Consider the following 22,014-nt stretch of genomic DNA (forward strand, 5'->3'; position numbering starts at 1 on the left):
GCAGTGGCGGGCTGCACAGGCTCCCCGGAAGGGCGTGTGGCTAGTGACCTGTGTTCGCACACAGGCCTCCTGGTGGCGGCAGCAGCGGCCTTAGCGTCTCTTGTCTGTCTCTGGGCTCCGCACTTTTAGCCGCGGCTCGCGCCCGTCCCTGGAGCTCTCTCAAGCAGCGTTCTTAATCCCCTCTCCTCGTGCACCAGGAAACAAAGAGGGCCGTAAAAGTCTCTTGCCTCTTCGGCAGGTCCAGACTTTTCCCCGGACTCTCTCCCGGCCAGCCGCGGCGCACCAACGCCCTGCAGGCTGTGTTCACGCCGCCAACCTCAGTCCTCTCCTGGCGCTCCGACAAAAGCCGGAGCCTCAGCTCCCAGTCCCGCCCACCCCGGCGGGCGAGCAGACAAGCCTCTCGGCTGGTGAGTGCCGGTCGGCCCGATCCTCTGCGCTGGAATCTGTCCGCTTTGCCCTCCGCACCCCTGTTGCTGTGCTCTCCTCCGCGGCTCCCAAGCTCTCCCACTCCGCCTCCCGAAGTCTCCACCCGCGAAGGGGCTTCCTAGTGTGTGGACACTTTTCCTCCTTCACAGCTCTCTCCCGCTGGTGCAGGACCCGTCCCTATCCTTTTGTCTCTGTTTAGTTTTTTCTTTTGCCCTACCCAGGTACGTGGGGGGTTCCTTGCCTTTTGGGAGGTCTGAGGTCTTCTGCCAGCGTTCAGTAGGTGCTCCGTAGGAGTTGTTCCACGCGTAGATGTATTTCTGGTGTATCTGTGGGGAGGAAGGTGATCTCCGCGTCTTACTCTTCCGCCATCTTCCCGGCTACGGTGTCATTTTGTATGCTTTTCTTCTAGACGTTTATAGGTTTGCTTTTCACAGTCAAGTCTTGAGCGCGTGTGGCATTGGTTTGCGTGTACGGAGCGGGGTGGGCTCTGCTTCTTACACTTTCTACATGAATACCCCACGACGTCCGCATCACGTATGTACTGGTTCTTTTCCCTCCGACGCACGGACACACATTGGATACCCGCATTTACAAGGCCTGTTCCGAGCTCTCTGTTTTTCCACTGATCTCCGTGTCTGTCTCTGTAGCAAGGTCATCCTGACCTCACATTATAACTGCTTAGGAAGCCTTGGCAAACGATCGAGTGATTCCACTCTTGGTTTCCAAAGTTGTCCTGGTTATTTTGGGCTCTTTCCCCTTGTCCACACACTTTACAATCAGAATGTTGAGTTCTGTGAACAGTGCTACCGGGTTTTCTGTTGGAAGTTACAGCACATCCGTATACTGTGGAGAACATTTGTCTTTAAGGAATGAAACCCTGTGATGATGGTGGATCTCTCCATCCATCTGGCTCTTCCTTCATTTCTTTCTGTGTTTGTTCTAAATGGTGTCCTATGAGTTTTCTCCATAAAGGTCTAGCACAGGTTGCTTTAGATATTTTTTCTTAGATATTTTTGGCTATCGTTGGGAGTACGATAGTATTTTTTTTAATTTAATTTAATTTAATTTATTTTTGGCTGCATTGGGTCTTCGTTGCCGTGCGTGGGCTTTCTCTAGTTGCGGCGAGCGGCGGCTACTCTCCGTTGTGGTGCGCGGGCTTTTCATTGCGGTGGCTTCTCCTGTTGCGGAGCATGGGCTCTAGGCGCGTGGGCTTCAGTAGTTGTGGCACACGGGCTCAGTAGTTGTGGCTCACGGGCTCAGTTGCTCCGTGGCATGTGAGATCTTCCCGGACCAGGGCTTGAACCTGTGTCCCCAGCCTTAGCAGGCGGATTCCCAACCACTGCACCACCAAGAAAGCCCCCATAGTATTTTTTTAAATGTTTTTTAATTGTCTATTGCAAATGTAACAGAATTCAGTTAACTTTTGTGTATTAATTTCTTATCTGACATTTGCTGCACTTTTTCACTGGTTTAAATAATTTATTACTAGATCCTCTTGGCTTTTCCACACAGAGAAGCATAATATCTGCAAAGTAATTATTTTCCCCCATCCTTTTAATCCTGAGACAATGTATTCACTTATCTGTTGGCTTGTTTATCGATTATATTGATGTTTGCTACAGGACTGGGGGAGATGCACTGTTCCAGTTAAGGAAATGCTCTTTTAGTTTTCGTGTTCTAAGAGTTTGGGTCCTGACTGAGGGGGTTTCATTTCCTAGTCCCCTGACATCCACCTTGGGGCTGTCAGGGTCTGGGCCTCTGGTCCCTGAGGACACAAGGGCTGTTGAACACAGCTTGGGTTTGAGAGGCGCCGGGAGAGACCGCCTCCCAGGAGAGGGAGGGACTTCTTGGCTCTCGTTTTTCTTCGGGTGAATTGATTCTTGGTTTCTGCAACAATGTTAGACGAGTGAGCCACTCGTGTTGTGAAGAGGTTAGGAGCTGGGTGCACGCTGGTTGGTCAGAATCTCTTAATTTATGCTGGAAGAAAACGGAAATGTGGGCCTATGATAAAAACAGGACTTCTTTAGAATTGTGTGGGCCCGTTTACCTTAGAGGGTCAGACCGGAGCCCCCAGTGGCCCTATGGGAAACCCAGCCTGGCTCTCTCCAGGACTGGGGGAGGCGGAGACCAAGGCCGTCTTGAGTCCGGACAAGGAAGCGGTGGGGACCACACTCCTGTTGCCTGGAGAGCACACAGTCCCGAGGGAACTCTGCAGCACGGGAGGGAAGTGGGTTCAGCTCGTGTATGCTCCAAATCCCAGCATTTCTGTTAATCTACCCAGAACCCTTCTCAACACTCCCGTGTGCACGTAGAACACGCCACGAAGGCGCGTGAGCCTTCCTCTCATAGTCAGCGATCTTCGATGGAGACATCATTTTAATTCAGGCAGCTCCTTTTCTGATTCGGGGAAAATGATTTTGGCTGAAGGAGGAGGTATTGAGTAGCTGTAAGCCTGGAGCCCTTTTCTTCTGAGTAGAGGAATATTTCAGATTTCCTGCCGTGCGTGTCTTTACGCAGTAAGGACCTAGGGCGGCTGGGCTTGGCAGGGAGCTGGCCTGTGGGGGACGTGCACTGGAGGCGCGTGACACGGCTGCTGCAGGAGATGACATTTGTCCTCTCCAGGGGAAAGCGTTTCGGGGGCAGGTGCTTTTGGGAGATGCAGCGTTTGCCACTCTCTGAGACGACCACTCTGATCAATTCTGCGGTAAAGCGATGGGTGCATTTTTGTTTAATCTAGTTACATTTCCCAAACTTCTTTGACCAGGGGTGGATTGGAGTGTATGTGATGGAATGGTTCTCAGAACACTAGCTGGGAATCATTGGAGGTTAACAGGGCGGTGTGGACAACGGGTATTCCCGGGAGAGAGCGAGGAGAGGGGAGGAGAGTCTGTATAGTTTGGGGAGTCGGGTCTGACCTGGACTGGGGTGAGCCAGCCTTGAAGGAAAGACTCGGGGAGCTCGGGAGAGGGTCCCAGGGGGAAATGATGGTACCGACAAGCCGTGGGAAGAGAGGACAGACCTCGTCCTCTGAGTTCCTCCGAAGATGCAAGATGGGATGGAAATGGAGAGTTTATTTTAGACAGCGGCTGTGGAGATGCCAAGAAAACCTGGCTACATGGCGTATTCTGGTCATCAATGAGGTTCATGCACCCATTTAAGGAGAACGTCAGGAGGGTCTCACCCCCGTGTGAGTTTCCTGGGGCTGCCGTAGCCAAGTCCCACAGCCCGGGGGGCTGACACACAGACATTCACTGTCCCCAGTCCTGGAGGCTGGAATCCAAGATCCAGGTGTGCACAGGGCTGTGTCCTCTTAAGGCCCCTCTCCTCCGCATGTAGATTGTCTCTGTGTGTGTGTCTGTGTCCTGACCTCCTCTTCTTATAAGGACACCAGTCCTGTGGGATTAGGGCCCCACCCTAGTGACCTCATTTCACCATAATCACCTCCTGAAAGACCCCAACTCCAAATACAGCCACATTCTGGGGTGCTGGGGGTCAGGACTCCAACATGTGAGTTTGATGGGGAGACACAGGGGCTAACGCCACGCTGGTGGCCGGGGTCTGCATTTATACCACCCCCCGGCCCTGCGGCGTGGTAGAGGGTGTGGCCCTAACAGATGGGGTGGCTGCCATGTGGCGCCATGTGGGCTGCAGCTGCGGTCACTCTGCTGGGGGTAGTTAAGGGGGGCGGCTTCCAGGCAGGGGTTCTTGGAAGAGGGAGGTGGTGCTTGACCTGAATCCTGGTGTCTCCCCGTACTCTGAGGTGTGGTCTGAACCCTAGACCACCCCTACCAGATTCTGATTCAGTTACTGGGGGGCTGGTGTTGCAGCAACTTCCAGGGCAGCCCATGCCCCTGACCACTGCCCTGGGGCCTCCGGGTCCCTTCTCAATGGATGTGTTGTATGGGTGCGGGGAAAAGTAACACGGATTAAATGAACACAGAGACACAGGGCATGCTTTTCTCTCACCTTCCCAGGCTACTCTTATGCTCCACCTGGCCCACTCCTCCCCGAAACCCACCTACTTCCACCACCCTCACTCACTCTCAGCCTGCATTGACCATCATCTGTTAGCAACTCTCAAACAGGGCGATAGAACCCGGGCTCCTCCCGAATCCAGTTCCAGACCTGCCAGTTCTGGTGGAGGCTGCTGCCAATCTTTGGCTGTGACCTTGACCCGAGTTCCCGTGTCTGTACAGAGTGCCAGTGCAGCCCCTCAGGGAAGGGGTGGTCTCACTGCTTTGAGGATAAGACAGTTATATACATTCGAATGTGCAAAATAAATGAATAGTCACAAAATCTTGCTTCCAGTGTGTTAAATGTGTCGGGTGTCTTTGAGATTCCAGTTGAATAAAAACCTCTTTTTTGCAAGAAAATCACACACACACACACACACACACACACACACACACACACACACGATATAAACCAGAGCTGTGGACTCTCTCCATTTTTAAGGTGATCTTCATATAGATGATTCTTGCAACTTTGACCTTGATAAAGTCAGCCTCGGCCATGGGTTTTTTTGTTTGTTTTTACTACCAAAACCAAACTGACTTCTGTCCCAGGTCAGGTTTCATATTTTCTCTGTGTCTGGAAGGAACCAAGAGGAAAACCTAGCTGTCTGTTCCTCACAGGTGTTAGGGGACCCATGAGACAGTTTAAGATTTTATGTTTTCTTGGAACAATTGCATGCTTGCCTGGAACACTTCGGCAGCAGAACATGGAGTCTTTGTTGAAATTGCTTTTACCACCGTTATTTTCTTTTTCCCTTATTAATAGGTACCCAGCGGGGCCAATGAAACAAACACGTTCTAAGAGACATTGAGCTTTATCGACTTGTGTTTGTAGAGCTTGGTATTTTCCCCGAGAGGTTAGTTATACTAGAAACGTCTGCCCGTGGGTGGTGAGTCACCTTCCCTCCCGTGTCCTGGCGCTGACTTTTCTTGGGGGAGGTGGTATCCAGACTGAGTTTTGGTCTTTCGGTGCCTCTCCTCGGAACCTCCCCCGCCCCCTCATGATGATGGGGTTAGAGAAGCCTGTGTGAATTTCAGATGGATGTTGTTTTAGCGTGAGTATGCCCCGTGCGCTATTTAGGGAGTACTTAGGATAAAGCGTATCCGTTGTTTATCCAAAATGTAAATGTCCCCCGGTGCCCTCTGTGTCACCTGCGATCCCACCCACAGTTAATAATTAAGTGTTTTCCCAGGTGTTTGCTTTTCCCATGGATCAGGTGATCACGTTACCCAAACCCGTTATTAAGGTCAAGACCTTCTTGCTGGGACTTTTGGCCTGAACTCCTAGGACATCCCGGAAGGAAGCAGGTGCCGGTGCTGCCTTTTCCCTTTCAGACCCGTCCAGTGGGTGTTGGTGGCAGACACGTCCCTGTGTGACAATCACCCCTAAGCCGATGTGAGGGCCACGGTGGGGTCCTCGTGGCCAAATGATGTCTGTGGCCGGTGGGGAAGCTGGGGACGCAGGACCCCTTCCCCTTGGTGTTGTCAGTTCTGTTCCCAGAGTCGATTTGATTGTAGCCTGGCGCAAACATCCTCAAACCACCACCATCACCGCTTTCGCTTTTCTGGAAAGAAGACCCTGGGGTCAGGCACACCTTATTGTTTAGGCCTGCGTGTCCACGACGGGTCACCGGCATGGGGTCTGCAGCTGCAACGTCACCCTGGAAAAACAACGAATTTCCAACATTTGTACATTCCAAGCTTTTGCCTCTCATCTGACCTGTCTCAAAACCACCTGTGGATCTGGAAATGTGGGCTGTTCACAGTCCTGCCCAGCAGCAGTGGCTGGAGTTTAAAGGCGGCTGACGCCTGCAGACCCGGCATGTGGCTGGGCTCTGAGCTTCCGCCAGAACTTGGCACCTCCCCGAGGCCTGCTGCCCCCCGCTCCTGCCCAGGGTTCAGCGAGTGTCCCCTGTGCCCCAGATGATGGAGGGACAGTGAGGATGGATGGAAATGCTACATTAGCAAGAGGATGAGACGGAAAGCACGTCCGAGGGCTTTAGAGAAAATGGACATGGTGGAAGTGAACAATCGGGGCACAATTACTTTTAAAAAATTTCAAGCCATGGTAGCTGTTTCTGGAAGCCGGACCTGGAATGCACCTGAGGGAGGCACACCAGGGCCTGGCAGGGGTGGGCCGGGGCTATGTCTGCTCTGACTTGGCTCTCCACGCGCCCGATTCTCGAAAAGCTGGCACTGAGGCCCACCCTGCTGGAAGCCGATGAGCTTTCTGGGGTCCCAGCTCATCCTGCATGGGAACGCTGCCCCAGAGACCCTCACCCTAACCCCAGCTACAACCCTAACCCTACCCCAACCCTAAACCCTACCCCAACCCTAACCTCTACCACAACCCTAACCCTACCCCAACCCTAAACCCTACCCCAACCCTAACCCTAACCCTACCCCAACCCTAACCCTACCCCAACCCTAAACCCTACCCCAACCCTAACCCTAACCCTACCCCAACCCTAAACCCTACCCCAACCCTAACCTCTACCCCAACCCTAACCCTACCCCAACCCTAACCTCTACCACAACCCTAACCCTACCCCAACCCTAACCCTACCCCAACCCTAACCTCTACCCCAACCCTAACCCTACCCCAACCCTAAACCCTACCCCAACCCTAACCCTAACCCTACCCCAACCCTAACCCTACCCCAACCCTAAACCCTACCCCAACCCTAACCCTAACCCTACCCCAACCCTAACCCTAACCCTACCCCAACCCTAAACCCTACCCCAACCCTAAGCCCTACCCCAACCCTAACCTCTACCCCAACCCTAACCCTACCCCAACCCTAACCCCTACCACAACCCTAACCCTACCCCAACCCTAACCCTACCCCAACCCTAACCTCTACCACAACCCTAAGCCTACCCAAACCCTAAACCCTACCCCAACCCTAACCCTAACCCTACCCCAACCCTAACCCTACCCCAACCCTAACCCTATCCCAACCCTAAACCCTACCCCAACCCTAACCCCACCCCAACCCTAACCTCTACCCCAACCCTAACCCTACCCCAACCCTAACTCTACCCCAACCCTAACCCTATCCCAACCCTAAACCCTACCCCAACCCTAAACCCTACCCCAACCCTAGACCCTACCCAACCCTAACCTCTACCCCAACCCTAACCCTACCCCAACCCTAACCTCTACCACAACCCTAACCCTACCCCAACCCTAGACCCTACCCCAACCCTAACCTCTACCCCAACCCTAACCCTACCCCAACCCTAACCCTACCCCAACCCTAACCCTACCCCAACCCTAAACCCTACCCCAACCCTAAACCCTACCCCAACCCTAACCTCTACCCCAACCCTAACCCTACCCCAACCCTAACCTCTACCACAACCCTAACCCTACCCCAACCCTAGACCCTACCCCAACCCTAACCTCTACCACAACCCTAACCCTACCCCAACCCTAAACCCTACCCCAACCCTAACCCTACCCCAACCCTAAATCCTACACCAACCCTAACCCCTACCCCAACCCTAACCCCACCCCAACCCTAACCCTACCCCAACCCTAAATCCTACACCAACCCTAACCCCTACCCCAACCCCAACCACTACCCCAACCCTAACCCCACCCCAACCCTAACCCCACCCCAGCCCTAACCCTACCCCAGCCCTAACCCCTACCCCAACCCTAACCCTTACCACAACCCTAACCCTACCCCAACCCTAACCCCACCACAACCCTAACCCCTACCACAACCCTAACCCTACCCCAACCCTAACCCCTACCCCACCCCTAACCCCTACCCCAATCCTAACCCTAACCCTAACCCTAACCCTACCCCAACACTAAACCCTACCCCACCAGCAGTCGCCCCTGCCCCTGCCCGTGCCTGGCCTCCCACGGACCTGACCGTGGTCCCTCCTCATTTGGTACGGATCCCCATCTGTGATGTGATGTCCCGTCCCATTATCCCTCTGCCTGTTTTCTGCTGGTCCCTGCTGGGTTCTGAAGCAGCACAGACACGGGGTCAGGAGGGGAAGAAGCAGCTCTTCCTGGGGCAGAAGCTACTCTGTACTAACTTCTACCCATCAGGACAGAAAGAAGCCACCGAAGCCCGGAGATACCAGACCCGACACCCGCGCCCGTCCCATCCACCACTGACGTGGCCCCTCACCCCCCAGGAGGAGGCGGGGCTCATCCCTCTGTGTCTCTCTGTGCTGATGCCTAGTGATTCACAGTTACAGGCACGGACTCGGCTCCAGGCGACCCGGAGCTCTCACTCATTGCATTCAGCTGGCGGCCGTCTAAAGATAATGTCGATATTGGGGCCTCACCCAGACCAATTGAATCAGACCTTCTGGCACCACTGGTTTTGTTTTCGTTTTTAAAGATCCCAGGTAACTTCCCTGTGCAGCCAGGATGAAGAACCCCTCTTCTAGAGGATATGCTTCATAGAAACCTGGAAACCTAGTTGGAAATAATTATGTATACCCAACTGTATAATACACAATTTACATTTATATTACGTTATAATATATTATGATAATTACACACATATAAGTATGTGTAATATAATAATATACAATTATTTCTATATTATAATTGTAACTGTATTACATAGTGTGTATGTAGCATGTAATTATGCCAGGCACTTACTTTTTTCCTGTATAAATGGTGAACGAGCGAATACAGGAGTGAACGTGTTAGTAGAAGGTGCCGCCAGGCTGTCTGGGACGTTCCTAAGGTAGAACCGGGAGTATCCAGACCCTGCCCTTGGCCACGGCCCTCTCCGCCCTCTCCACGTCTTGCACTTGTACGGTTGGGAAAACATGAAGCTGAAATGACAAAGGCATTTGGCAGTGAACGCAGGAATTCCCAGGTGCCCTGAAATTTTAATGCAGAACGACACGGGTGAATTCTGGAAATTTTAATTTAAGAAGTCAGATCTCCCTGGGTGATTTGGATGATCTGCTGTTTGAGATGTTTAGCTGGGGACCCCTCACGGGTGGTTTGAAGGCAGAAGACAGAGGAGAAGGCCAGCCTGGGGGATTGGGCGGATCGGTCGTCAGGTGCACAGACTCACGGCCCGTGGGCCAGGGAGAGAGCCGGGCAGGAGGGACATCTGGCAGCATGGAGCCTCTTGGTTCCAGGAGGACCTGGGGGGGAGGGCGGGCTGGCCAGGGAGGTCACCGCAGCTGGCTCCTGCCCCGAGCGCTGTGTAGCCACCCCCAGCAACGCCAGATTCTCCCGAGGGTCACGGTGAGCCAGAAATCTGTGTTTTCATGTGAAGCCTCTGGGTTAGCACACATTCTAAACCCTCTGCAGGCCAAACAGAACAGCATCTGGGGGCCACACTATCCCGGCCCCTTGCCCAAGGATGGTCCAGATCCTCGTGGCTGGAAGGGAGCCCCTGACCTAGTCACGGTCTTGCCTTTCCCTGGGTGAGGGTGTGTTTCTAAAGGGGCTCCCGCACTTTGCCGGGCTTTGTGTGTCTGGTCAGTTGCTGCAAATGTCCAGGGACCTGGTGGATGAGCAGAGAAACACTTCCCGGGGTGTTTGCTGTCCTTCAACGCACTCTGGAAATAAACAGTGGGCATCAGCCTTCCCAGACTGGACACCGAGTTGGTGGTGGCCGAGCTTTGTCCTACCTGGGACTTTTCTGAGGCTCCCCCCAAAATGAAACAGTGCAGGGGCCATGCACCCCAGCACCTGAGGCAGACGGGCAGGTGACCGTGTTCCTCCCTCCCCCCTCCCCCCTCCCTCCTGCTTTTCTCCCTCCTTCCTCCCTCCCCCGTCCCCTCCTTCTGCTGTGAAATATTTCCAACACTGAAAGGAAAGCACAGAGAATAACGTAGCAAACATCTGTGTCCCCAGGTTTGTCGAAGTTTGGCATTCTGTCCTGTTGGCTGGAACCGAACGTTACAAGTGGCGTCACAGGCCCTGTGAACCCCTTTCTGCCCCTCCCGACTTTAGGACTCTGTGTTTCGCATCGGTGCCTCTGCCCCGTCACTCACATCACACTCACAGTCAGTAGACAAGTCTGCATCTTTCCAACCTTTGTGAACAAGGACACCATGTCTGAATGGTCCTACAGACCGATTTCCTTTCTCAGGATTACATTTGGGGTCCTGTGTGTGTAGCTGGGGTTCAAGCCTGCTCACAGCTGTGCAGTCCGTGGGAGGAAGACAGCCTGTGAGCCGGGTCACCCAGGACACCCTGGTTTTGCAGGGAACAGTCTTGGACATCTTTCCTGTGCACGTGACCTTGGCCTTTGACCTCCTTTACAGAGTCACGCAGAAGTGCAACTGCTGGTTTGGCACGTTTGTTCCCCACCAGCACCCCCGGGTCGCACTGGCTTTTATCCGAACCTTTCTGGACCCCTGCCCATAGAGCTGGTGGTGTGCCCGTGGGCTGCCTGCTCCCCAGTTCTGTCCTGCTAACAGCCGTGGTCCAAGGTGGCAGTTGGCCTCCTGACCCGGGTCCTTGATGGGGATCTTTGAACTTTCATTGCGCTTGATGGTAAGGAAGCTGCCCTCCCAGCCTCCACGGGCTCTTGGGGACCCCCGAGCCTCCCCCGTCAGCCTGCCCACGACTTTGGGTTCTGCTGCACTCCTGGGCCTGGAGATTATCTCATTTCTGAGCCTGGCCCTGCGGGCTGGGTCTGTTTTTACACGATACCTATCATTGCTGTGTTTGAAGCAGAGGGCATTATTATAGCAGGAGCTCAGCACCCTTCTGACCTGAAGCCTGCATCTCTTCCCTTCCTGCTGCTCTGTGCTCCAGGAAAAACAAAGGGAGCCTTTTCTCTTACCTCGGAACGTTTCAAACTGCCCCATTGCCCCTTTGGTTAATCCCCGTAGGCTGTGGTCATGGCCACAGAGAGTTAGGGCTCCTTTTAAATGCTGGGTTTCCAAGCACTGGGGCAGTCAGGGCTCACGGGGCCCCCACTGGGTCCTGGCGGCCTCCTGGCTCGAGCGCTGGACAGTGGGTCACTCTGCCTGTGATCACGTCCACAAACGTGGGAGCCTGCCTCACTCAGACGCCCCCGGGTTCTTTCTTCAATTTCCCCCAAAGTTTGTTTTCCTTCTCCCCCTCCGTGTAGACACAAACAGCCATGCCGCGTAGCCCGACATCCAGCGAGGACGAGATGGCCCAGAGCTTCTCCGACTCTTCGGAGGAATCGGACTCGGACAGCTCCAAGGAAGAGACCATCTACGACACCATCCGGGCCACAGCGGAGAAGCCGGGCGGCGCCAGGACGGAGGAGAGCCAGGGCAACACACTGGTGCTGCGAATTGTCATAGAGGACCTGCAGCAGACGGTGAGCCTGCGCCCGGGTCAGCGTCAGGCGTGACCTGAGCTCCAGATGCCTCTGGGCCGCTCTGCCCGGCCGGTTCCTGTGGCCCACGCGTTGGGCTCCTGCCCCCTCCCCGCCGAGCCCCCCGCCCCGCCTGCCCCCTCCTGGTGGTCCCGACCACCTCCCCCTCCGTCCTCTTCGTGCACTGCCAGCAGCACCTGCTGCCTGCAGGGACGGAGGCCAAGCCTCGGGGGCACAGAGACCAGCCTTGCAGCAGCAGTGCGCACAGTGGGCGCCTTAGCAGGCGGGCTGCCAGCGCTCAGGAGGGCCCTGCCTCTTCCCCTGCCGCTCTGTGCTCCCCACTTCCTGGGGTGTGCAAGCTGTGTCCGGTGTGCCCTTCCCCGCGCTGCCTGTTGGCCACGTCCTAGCTGTCCCTGGAGGCCCAGGCCCAATGCTGTTTGCAGTATCGCCCACGAGGAAGACCGTCGTTCTGGGGTGAACGTGCGTGAGGTACCTGGGGGTGCAGGAGAGGGGTCTTCCCGGCCGTGGTTCCATTTCAGCGGGGCCTCGGAAGATGGAGGAGGGTCTCCCTCGGGCGCGGGCATGGCAGGTGACAGGGACACACGCGGAAACCTGGAGGGGGGGCACCTGGCAGTGGGGTACAGTGTGGCGGGGGACCCACTGGGCTGGGCTGGGCTGGACTTGAACCCCCCGAGGACACTGTCCAGGGTCTGGCTACTGGGTACGGCGTCTGGGCCAACGGGGAGGCTGAGGTGGGTCGGGGAACCCAGGAGGGGCCTTCTGGAGGCCGGCAGATGGCAGACCCACAGTCAGGCTGAGTGGGCACCTCTGGCTGGGAATTCTTGTCTCTCGGATGTAGACGGCCTCTGGGGCGCTCTGGAAGGGGGGTCGGGTGTGCCACGTCCAGCCTTTGTACTTGAAGGCCCTGATGGGGAAGGGGCCGCGCTTGGGATCAGAGGGACTTGGCCGCGGGGGGCGGGGGGGCGGGCGGGAGGGGGGAGGCTCACTGCGCCACCACCTGGCCGTTTGGTGCAGGTACATCACGTGGCCTCTGACCCGGGACCTCATCTCCTGGTGCCCCGGGGGTCTAATGAGTAGGTTTGGTGCCTCGGGGGTAGGGTCTCTGCTCTCCCAGGAGACCTCTGTTCGTGGTCTCCCCCGGCCCTGGTCTCTGGGGAGGGGCCCTACGTGGGCTGAGGGTGTTGTGCTGCTGACACGGGTCATCTAAGAGCAAGGCCAGACTGCTCTACCTTCTAGGGAGAGCTCAGGGTGACCTGAACCCCAGAATGAATCCAGCAATGTGGCTGTCCTGGCATTCAGCGCTTCCTTTTTTGTTTTTAAGATTTTTATTTTTTTTGATGTGGACCATTTTTTTTAAAGTCTTTATTGAATTTGTTACAATATTGCTTGTGTTCTGTGTTTCGGTTGTTTGGCCCAGAGGCATGTGGGATCCTAGCTCCCTGACCAGGGATCGAACCCACATCCCCCTGCAGTGGAAGGTCCCAACCACTGGACCGCCAGGGAAGTCCCAGCTCTTCTCTCTTCCATGTCATTTAACACCTCTTATAAAAGTTAACAAGGTTATTATAAAAACTTCGTCATATGGAAAAGCACAGATGCCAGTGCCAGAAGTGGTTGTCAGTAACATTTAATGAACATTTCAGGCGTGTCTCTCTAAAGGGTTACAGGTAACGGGTGGCCGTGTGCGGATAGAAATACGTGGGTAAGCCTCAAAGTACACACGCTATTAATAAATCAACATCATTATGATGATTTCATTTGACTCTAAAAGGAGAAAAAGTCCGTGAAGGAAATGCTGAACTTTAGTTATTTTATTTTATTTTATTTTTTGCCATAAGGGAGACTGTTTCCAAATGAATCTGTAAACTTAAAAGAAACAATTACAAAACACTGGAAGGCTGAAATCTTTACTTGTCATTTTTGATTACAGCTTTTTGCCTCCTTTTTTATTGCTGTAAGACACTTAGCGTTCTCTCCTTGTATTGTTTGGGGTGGATTAAGCTGATAGCTGTGCTAAACAGACCTCCAGATCTCAGGCACTTGACCCATAGATGCTTTATTTCTCGGTCCCCTGGGGATTGGCAGGAATGAAGAGGTGGCGGTGGCAGTTCTGATCCATGCAGCCATTCAGGGACTCAGGCTCCTCCAGCCAGGTAGTGGGGACACGCCCTGGCCTCTGGAGTTCTCTCCCGGGTCTCCTGTATCTGCTCAGAGGATGAGGCAGGGAAAAGAGATAACCCATGGACCACGTCTCTCCTCCCACCTTCCCTCACGTCCTCCGCAGGCTGCACCTGACCCCAAGCACCTGACCACAGAGGAGGCTGAGGAATGGAGTTTAGCTCTGAACCTGGGAAGGAAAAGGTCACAGCGTGTGGAGAACAGGCAGCTGTTTGCACGTGCACACACATGCACACACACGCACGGGTACATGCGCGGCCTCTCCTCCCCACCCCCCGACTCTTGTTGGTGTCGAGCTCTCTGCACGTGGCCACTGTCCGCCCAACGTAACATACATCCTGCTGCAGCTCTCAGAGCCCCGGCATCCCTCAGGCCCTCTTCCAGGGTCACTGCTAATTGCTGGGTGGACAGTGGCCTTCTTGTCGCAGCTCTTCATTTCATTCCACCTCTTAAGTGGATGGAGTTGACTGTCCAGGGTTTTTTCAGGAAGAGGTCCTGGGGGCAGTGCTTCCGCAGTGAACGGCCCACTGGTCTCATCACTGGCGGTCGGGATGCTCTTTGACGTCTCCTTGATCCAGGGAGGCCTGGGCCGTCATCCGCAGGTGGCACACAGGTGAGGATCCTGCGAGCCTCTGGTTGCATCTTCATCTGCGGATCAGTATGCAGCCTTGTTGTAGGTGTGTTTCTGTGTGAAGAATGTTACTTCATACATAGAGTTGACTCGTTATTAACACCGAGCTCACGGCCAGCAGCCTGTAACTCACGCCTGGATGCAGCTCAGCTGACACGTGATTTCTCCCCGAGGCACGTCACAGCCTTTTCACCTATGGACACCAGACCCCACTTCAGCATTGTGCCCGGGGACCGCTTTAAACAGCAAAATCAGCAACAGAGAGCACAGAAATGCAAACACGGAGCACTGAATAGACTAGGATAAGGACACTTGTTTACAAGATCACAGCTGACACAGAAGGTAGCAGGTCCTCTGTTCAAACTCAGCTGGGAACGGGCACGTCTGTGCTGTGTCTGTAAGCGGTCACAGAGGTGCCACAAGAATTGATTTGAGGTTCCCAGTAAATTTCAGCAAGTAGGCAAGTTCCCAGATACGGAATCTGCAAATAACAAGCGTCAGCGATGTGCTTGAAACCGTCGGCTTGCGTGCGGTTTTCCTGTGGGATCTCTGAGTCAGTTCCCGCCCCACGTTGCCCCAGATCTGCAGGGATGTTGTTCCGTGGTCCGCTTGCCCTGAACTCGCTTTGGACGCGCCTTGTCGGGGACTTGGTGTTTTTCTTTACTGGATTCCTAAAGAATCAGTTTTAGTTACTAGACCAGGAAGTGTTTGGTGCTGGCCGTTCTGTGTTTCCTGGAAAAGCTTCTGATCTGCAGATGCTGCTTCTGCACTCTGCTTCGCAGATTTTTCCTTTTTTTCTCCTCCCCTCTGGGGGAAGCGTTCTCTGTTTCAGAGACAAAATTGCTCTCTTTTTAAATTGAAGTGTAGTCGATTTACAGTGTTGTGTTAGTGTCACGTGTACAGCAAAGTGATTCAGTTATACATATGCATATATATCTATTCTTTTTCAAATTCTTTTCCATTATAGGTTATTACGAGATATTGAGCATAGTTCCCTGTGCTATACAGTAGGTTCTTGTTTATCTATTTTATATATAGTGATATGTATCTGTTAATGCCAAACTCCTAATTTATCCCTCCCCCCCTTTCCCCTTGGGTAACCATATGTTTGTTTTCTATGTCTGTGAGTCTCTTCCTGTTTTATAAATAAGTTCATTTGTGTCATATTTTAGATTCCACATATAAGCAATATATTTGTCTTTCTCTGTCTGACTTACTTCAATTAGTATGATAATCTCTAGGTCCATCCATTTTGCTGCAAATGACATTATTTCGTTCTCTTTTATGGCTGAGTAGTATTCGTGTGTGTGTGTGTGTGTGTACCAAATCTTCTTTTTTTTTTTTTTTTTTTCTTGCGGTACGCGGGCCTCTCACTGTTGTGGCCTCTCCCGCTGCGGAGCACAGGCTCCGGACGCGCAGGCTCAGCGGCCATGGCTCACGGGCCCAGCTGCTCTGCGGCATGTGGGATCTTCCCAGACCGGGGCACGAACCCGTGTCCCCTGCATCGGCAGGTGGACTCTCAACCACTGCGCCACCAGGGAAGCCCCTCAAATCTTCTTTATCCATTCATCTGTCAATGGACACTTATGTTGCTTCCATGTCATGACTGTTGTAAATAGTGCTGCAATGAACGTTGGGATACATGTATCTTTTTGAATTATGGTTTTCTCGGGGTATATGCCCAGGAGTGGGATTGTAGGATCATCTGGTAGCTCTGTTTTCAGTTTTTTCAGGAACCTCCATGCTGTTCTCCAGAGTGGGGACACGGTTGCTCTCATATGGGCTCTTCCTTCTCTGGTTCTGTCCTCTTTTCTCTGATTGCTTTGATCACCTGGCGTTTTCCCTGTTTGTTCTTTCTTTACAGTATCTTCAGGTGCGTCCATTCTGTCTTGTGCCTTCTGATTTATCACCGTCCTGTTGTTTTGCCTTCCCATTTGTTTTCATAGCCCTGTGCTCACTGTTTTGGAAGATTATTCTTTTGAGTTATTTGTTTGTAGAGTTGGTTTCACGGCTTCGTATTTTCCTCCTTAGCATGAAGTACTGAGATCTTTCTTCTTCCTAATCGGGGTGTATTTTCATCCAGAACAGATGAACCAGGTGTCTGAGTTTTGCATGCCGTCCTTCTTCCTTTTCGCTGTTTCTTTCCCCGTAACGTCTCTGTTGTTTCTTTACTGTTTCTCCTGACCTGTTCCTGTGGTTTTTCAGTGACTTGCTATTCTTTGTTGTGGTCACGAGAGTGAGTCAGGCTTGGGGGTCTGTCTCTTGGCTCTTTTAGACACAAAGGCCCAGGTGTGGGGAGTGTTGAGTCTTTTTAGGAGGTCCAAGCTCTTTCTTCGGAGATTTTTCTGGTGCAGGGAGCTGTCCCGTTCTCGTGCATGGACACGCCCAGCCCTCGGAGCACCCCCAGTGAGCAAGCAGCCCTTCCTGGGGGGTCTCCTTTTGTCTCCCCAACCCTTACCCAGTCAGAGGAGGGAAGAGAGAAGGGCCCCGTGTTCACGTCTGCCCAGGTTTGAGTATATTGATGCAAAATGTCTGGAGTTTTGTCCCTGCCAGTACCACTTCCGGGAATGAAGGTTGGGAGTTTTCCCCTGGAGGATTCAGTTTCTCTGGGGTGTACGAGAAGGATGTTTATGGCCTTAGTTGTGCCCATTTTCCACTTTGGGTGCTTTTGGGGGTGGCTTTCATTATTTGGGGTCCCTGGGTTGGACCTGGCTTCACCTCTTCTCGGCCCCTGGGTGCTGCACTGCTCGTCCAAAGACCCTCCCTGGTGGGGACCTGGGTGACCCCCCCAGCCCGGCATGGACCTGTCCTCACGCTGCAGGGTTTAACCCTTCGAGCCCCTGAATTCTGTTACTGTTTATCGATGCTGGAGGGGTTCCGGGGACTGGAGAAGCACTCCCTTCCGATTTCAGACCCCAGACGCAAATGGGAAGGTGGAGGAAGGGGGGATGATGTGTCCCTTCCCCACCCGTCGCCCCAGATGGGTTGCCCGTGTGCCCGGGGCCGGTACTGAAGGTCTCTGAGGCCGGGGCCCGGCCCCCCTGCAGGTGTGAAGTGAGCCTCGCAGGCTGGGCTCACAAATGTCTGTGACCTCGACGGCTGTCCCTGCTCAAAGCCTGTCTGTCTGAAGAGTCCTCCACCCCAGGGGGCACTTATCATCACAACAGGGAGAGAGGCCGTCTGCCAGCCTGGCTGCTGGGAGGCTCCGAGGGCAGCCAGGCCAGGGTGTGGGACGTCATCGAAGGTTGTCACAGGCTAACTGACGGTGAGTGGCCCGGAAGGTACTCTGTCCTCAGGCCACAGGCTTTGGGGACCTGTCGGGAGTTGCTGATGGAGAAACACCTGTTCTGCAGGCCCAGAATTACCAAAATTCTTCCCGAAAGGAAGATCCTCCCAGGGGTTTGGTCTCTACTCCCAGGAGCATAACTGTTTCCAGAACCTTCTGAGGACCACCTCTCTTCTCTTCACTTTGTCCAACACAAAGAAAGGTCCTGGAGCCCGAGACTAGCAGTCCCGCGGGTGGGAGCGCTCAGGGCAGTGGCCGTTCTTCCCGCCGGAAGGCCCTTGCCAGGGTGAGTCCTGGAGCCGGGGGCTCGAGACGGGCCTGGACTCCTGCCCAGAGGATTCGTGGAGCTGCGAGGCAGGTTCATCAGCCCAGTGCCCGCTCACGGCTTCTCCAGAAGCTCACGTGGAGGTCCCTCTTCCGCCCCAGGTGGAAGAGGTTCCCTCTGTAACCGAAAGTGGGGTCCAGCCGCTCGCTGCTCTAAAGCCAATAAAGGGGCAAGGTTGGTGGAAAGGAAAGTTTGCTTTATTGCGGAGGCTGGCAACCTGGGTGGGACAGGGCAGATGTCCACAGGCCAGCTACCCTCCCCGACAGTCAGTGGGCAAGAGCTTTTTTTTTTGCTGTTGCGGGTAGGAGTTTATTAATTAATTTATTTATTTTTGCTGTGTTGGGTCTTCGTTTCTGTGCAAGGGTTTTCTCTAGTTGTGGCGAGCGGGGGCCACTCTTCATCGCGGTGCGCGGGCCTCTCACTATCGCGACCTCTCTTGTTGCGGAGTACAGGCTCCAGACGCGCAGGCTCAGTAGTTGTGGCGCACGGGCCCAGTTGCTCCGCGGCATGTGGGATCCTCCCAGACCAGGGCTCGAACCCATGTCCCCTGCATTGGTAGGCAGATTCTCAACCACTGCGCCACCGGGGAAGCCCCAAGAGCTTTTATAGGTGGAGCAAGAAACAGCACAGTCAGCTCTGACGGTCATCTTGACATTGGTCATGCGGTGGTCTCATCAGCGTCATCTTGACTGTTTTAAGGACAGTTAATGTTCAGTTCCAGGATGGGTTTGTTCCCATTTCCTTGAGACCAGTTCTCGGAATTGTGGCAGCTTATGTCACAGCTACAGTCTGGTCATCATGTAATTAAGTTCTTCCACCTGGTGGGTTTCCGTATCTAAAATAGCTCAAAGGACATGGCTCAGAATATTATCTCTAGCCCTTGAGGAGGAACTAAAGGTCCTTGACTTTGCTTAATGACTGAACTATTATTATTTGGGCTCCTTTGACTGTTTTCCTTTGTTTCTGCATTTTCTCACCTCTCTGATTAAACCTATTGTTTGGCTAACGTTTCTTTTTTTCACAGACGAAAGGCAGGCAGAGGACATGGCGGGCGGGGGGAAAGGCCATAGGGTCCTGCTCCGGTTCACCTCCCCAGGTGGGGTCTGGACCTGCTTCTCCTGAGTGATTGCTGTTTCTGCATCTCAGTGGGACTGGAGTGTTGAACCGTGGATGGAGAGTCTCTGGTAGTACTGATACTCCTTCCAGGAAGGCTCCCCGGGGGCCCCCGCACGCGCCGATGAGCAGAGTCCCGGGTGGGTGGGTGGGTGTGCAGGCCACGTGGGGATGACAGGTGGGGTGGGCTCTGGAGTGTGGCAGGAGGGCCTTCCTTGTGCTTTGCTGGAGCATCGCAGAGGCACAAGGCGCTTACGGTGGGGTTGAGCTCTGGCAGCCGTCGGTAAACTTGGCCTTTTAAGCAAGATACGCGAGGCAAAATCAATAGAAACTATATAGCTCTTGTGTGATTTCTATTTGGGAGCACAGCAAACGGGGAAGTGGGGACAGAGCTGGCACCAGGACCTTCACAGTCCCCTTTCCAAGCCCCCCCGAATGTCACATCACAAGGACGGCGCAGAGGAAAACGGAAGGGACGGGATCCCCCTGGGTGTGTACAGCATCTGCCCCCCACGCCCACCTCCACCCAGGGGTTGGCACCGAGTGGCTGCGGGGAAGCTGTTGGTCCACGTGTCTGTCCCCACGACCCGTCTGAGCCAGTTAACGGAGGTGCAGGAGCCTGGCCCACCTGGCAGAGGCTTCTGGAAGATGCCTTTTTGCTTTAATCGATGCTTCCATTTATTAGATAACTGCGTCTTCGAGTTTATTTCATTGAGGAAAGAGCATCTCAGCTGCTCTCCTGACCCCTCAGCCGCAATTTGTTTCTGTCCACCCGTTCCTCTCTCCCTCAAATTTCTCCCTGAGAGCAGCAGCCCGTAGCATCCCCGATCCCCGCCGCATCCTTCATCCCCACTGCATCCCCGCTTTGCCTGCCTCCCCCGCCCTGACGCCCACATCAGCTGACCGGAGTGCCCCCCACCCCACCCCGATCCATCACTTGCCTCCAGTCGGGCTGTCAGGGTTGCTCCACCCACGTGGCCTTGGGTCCCCTGGCTCATCACTGAGAATCAAAGCAGAACTCCAAGAGCACAGAGGGCTCACTTCCTCCTCCTTCAGCGTTTTAAATCCTTATCCTGTTGCCGCGGACAACCGTCGTATTTGCTTTTTATATCTGAGGCTTCCCTGGGTTTTGAATATGAGGAGGACTTTGCCTGTCCTATCCGTTTTTGAGCCCATCTCCTCCTCCAGTAGCTGAGAATCCAGCCCCGACGGCTGGCCTCTCACTCTGCAAAGACCAGGAGGTGGGCATGCATCGTGAGAGAAGGTTCTGGAAGGCCTGTGCAGGAGTGGCTCGTCACGTTGAGAAGCTCCATCGGAGCACACGGCTGGGCGCGTGTTCAGTCCATCACTCTGGGCCCCTCGGGAGGTGAGAGTCTCCTTCTGGGAGTTAATTGCAGCCTCTGAATTCCACTCCCAGAAGGTTTGTCGTTGACTGCCAAGGACGCATCTTTCCAGAGGGAATGTGGTGGGTTGGGTGGACCCTCTGCCATGTTCTCTGGACATCCAGGCACTGGACGAATGGAGGGCAGGAGGCTCGGGCCGAGGAAGCGCAGCCTGGCCCTCCCGGGCTCCCTCCTGCCTGGGTTTGTCTCACATTCAGACAGGATTCCTTCTCCTGGGATCCCTCCGCCGCTCCCTCATCCCTCCACCTCTACTCATGTCTCACAGCAACCAAGCTCGGCAAGGCCTCCCTGACCCTCCGGCTGGCGGGAGGTCCTGTTACCACGTCTGTCCAACGCCGTCCCAACCACGGTCACGCCTCCAGCTCGACCTCCCGTCTGGGGCCTGGACCTCGTCTCTCCCTTGACATCTCCTCTGAAAGCTCAGAGGCCCCTCGGCTCACATGGTCCGGAGCAGATGCCATGACCCTTTGCCTCTTCCCTCTGACCCCACAGCTGGCCCCGCTGGATTCCCTCTCTTGGCCAGTGGTTACATTAAAAACCCAGCTCTACCGAGGTGTGATTTACAAGCTGTGAAGCTCACGCATTTTAGGGCCCTGTCCAATGGTTTTCAGTGAGTCTGCTGAGTTGCCCGGCCACCTCGGTCTGTACTCTTCCCATCACCACCTTGTGCCTGTTTGCATTTCCTCCTCGTCCCCACTTCTGGCCCCGACAGCCACTAACCGTGTTCTGTCTCCATGGAGCCCCCTCTTCTGCACCACCCACGTGAGCAGGTCACCTGCGGTGTGGCCTTCTTTCACCCAGCGTCATGGGAGGGAGGTTCGTCCACGTCGTGGCATCTGTCTGTTTTTTCCTTTTTATCGCCGGGTAGTAGCCCGTCGTGTGGCTGAACCTGTTCCCCGGTTGATGGCCAGTTGGGTTGTTCCCACTTTGGGCTGTGAACCTTCTCGGATTCTGTTGTCTGAGCCGGAACCCAGGAGTTATCCCGAGCATTCCATCGCCCCTCAACCAATCCGCTCACGAGTCCTGCCCTTTGACCTTCTGAATCCCTTTGCACCCGTGTCACTCTCTCCCCACCCCAGCCCTGTCTCTGCCATCTTCCTCCTGGACCAGGGGAGCTGCAGACCCCTCTTTCCTCTCAGAAGTTTTCCGCACAGTGCTGAAAGCAGTTGTTTTTAATGCGAACCCGGTTGCCTCTTTGTTGTAGACCACCCCCCGTCCAGGAGTCTTACTGTTCTTAGAATAAGATCAAATGCACAAACTTATTTACAAAACAGATATAGAGTCACAGATGTAGAAAAGAAACTTATGGTTACCAAGGGGAAA

At 54.2% G+C, this 22,014-nt stretch overlaps 1 protein-coding gene across 6 annotated transcripts in view; it reads left to right on the top strand.

Moving 5' to 3' along the window:
- Nucleotides 1–22,014, top strand: part of SHANK2 (SH3 and multiple ankyrin repeat domains 2) — a 559,408-nt gene that overhangs the window by 83,137 nt on the left and 454,257 nt on the right. For all 6 annotated transcript variants that reach the window (XM_049713021.1, XM_049713018.1, XM_049713020.1 and 3 more), the window contains exon 3: nucleotides 11,519–11,737. In XM_049713021.1, the coding sequence (XP_049568978.1) occupies nucleotides 11,531–11,737 (207 nt within the window). In that variant the 5' untranslated portion in view covers nucleotides 11,519–11,530. The remainder of the gene's footprint in view (nucleotides 1–11,518; nucleotides 11,738–22,014) is intronic.

The sequence above is a fragment of the Orcinus orca genome, chromosome 8, assembly GCF_937001465.1.
Source record: "Orcinus orca chromosome 8, mOrcOrc1.1, whole genome shotgun sequence".
Classification (NCBI taxonomy): Eukaryota; Metazoa; Chordata; class Mammalia; order Artiodactyla; family Delphinidae; genus Orcinus; species Orcinus orca.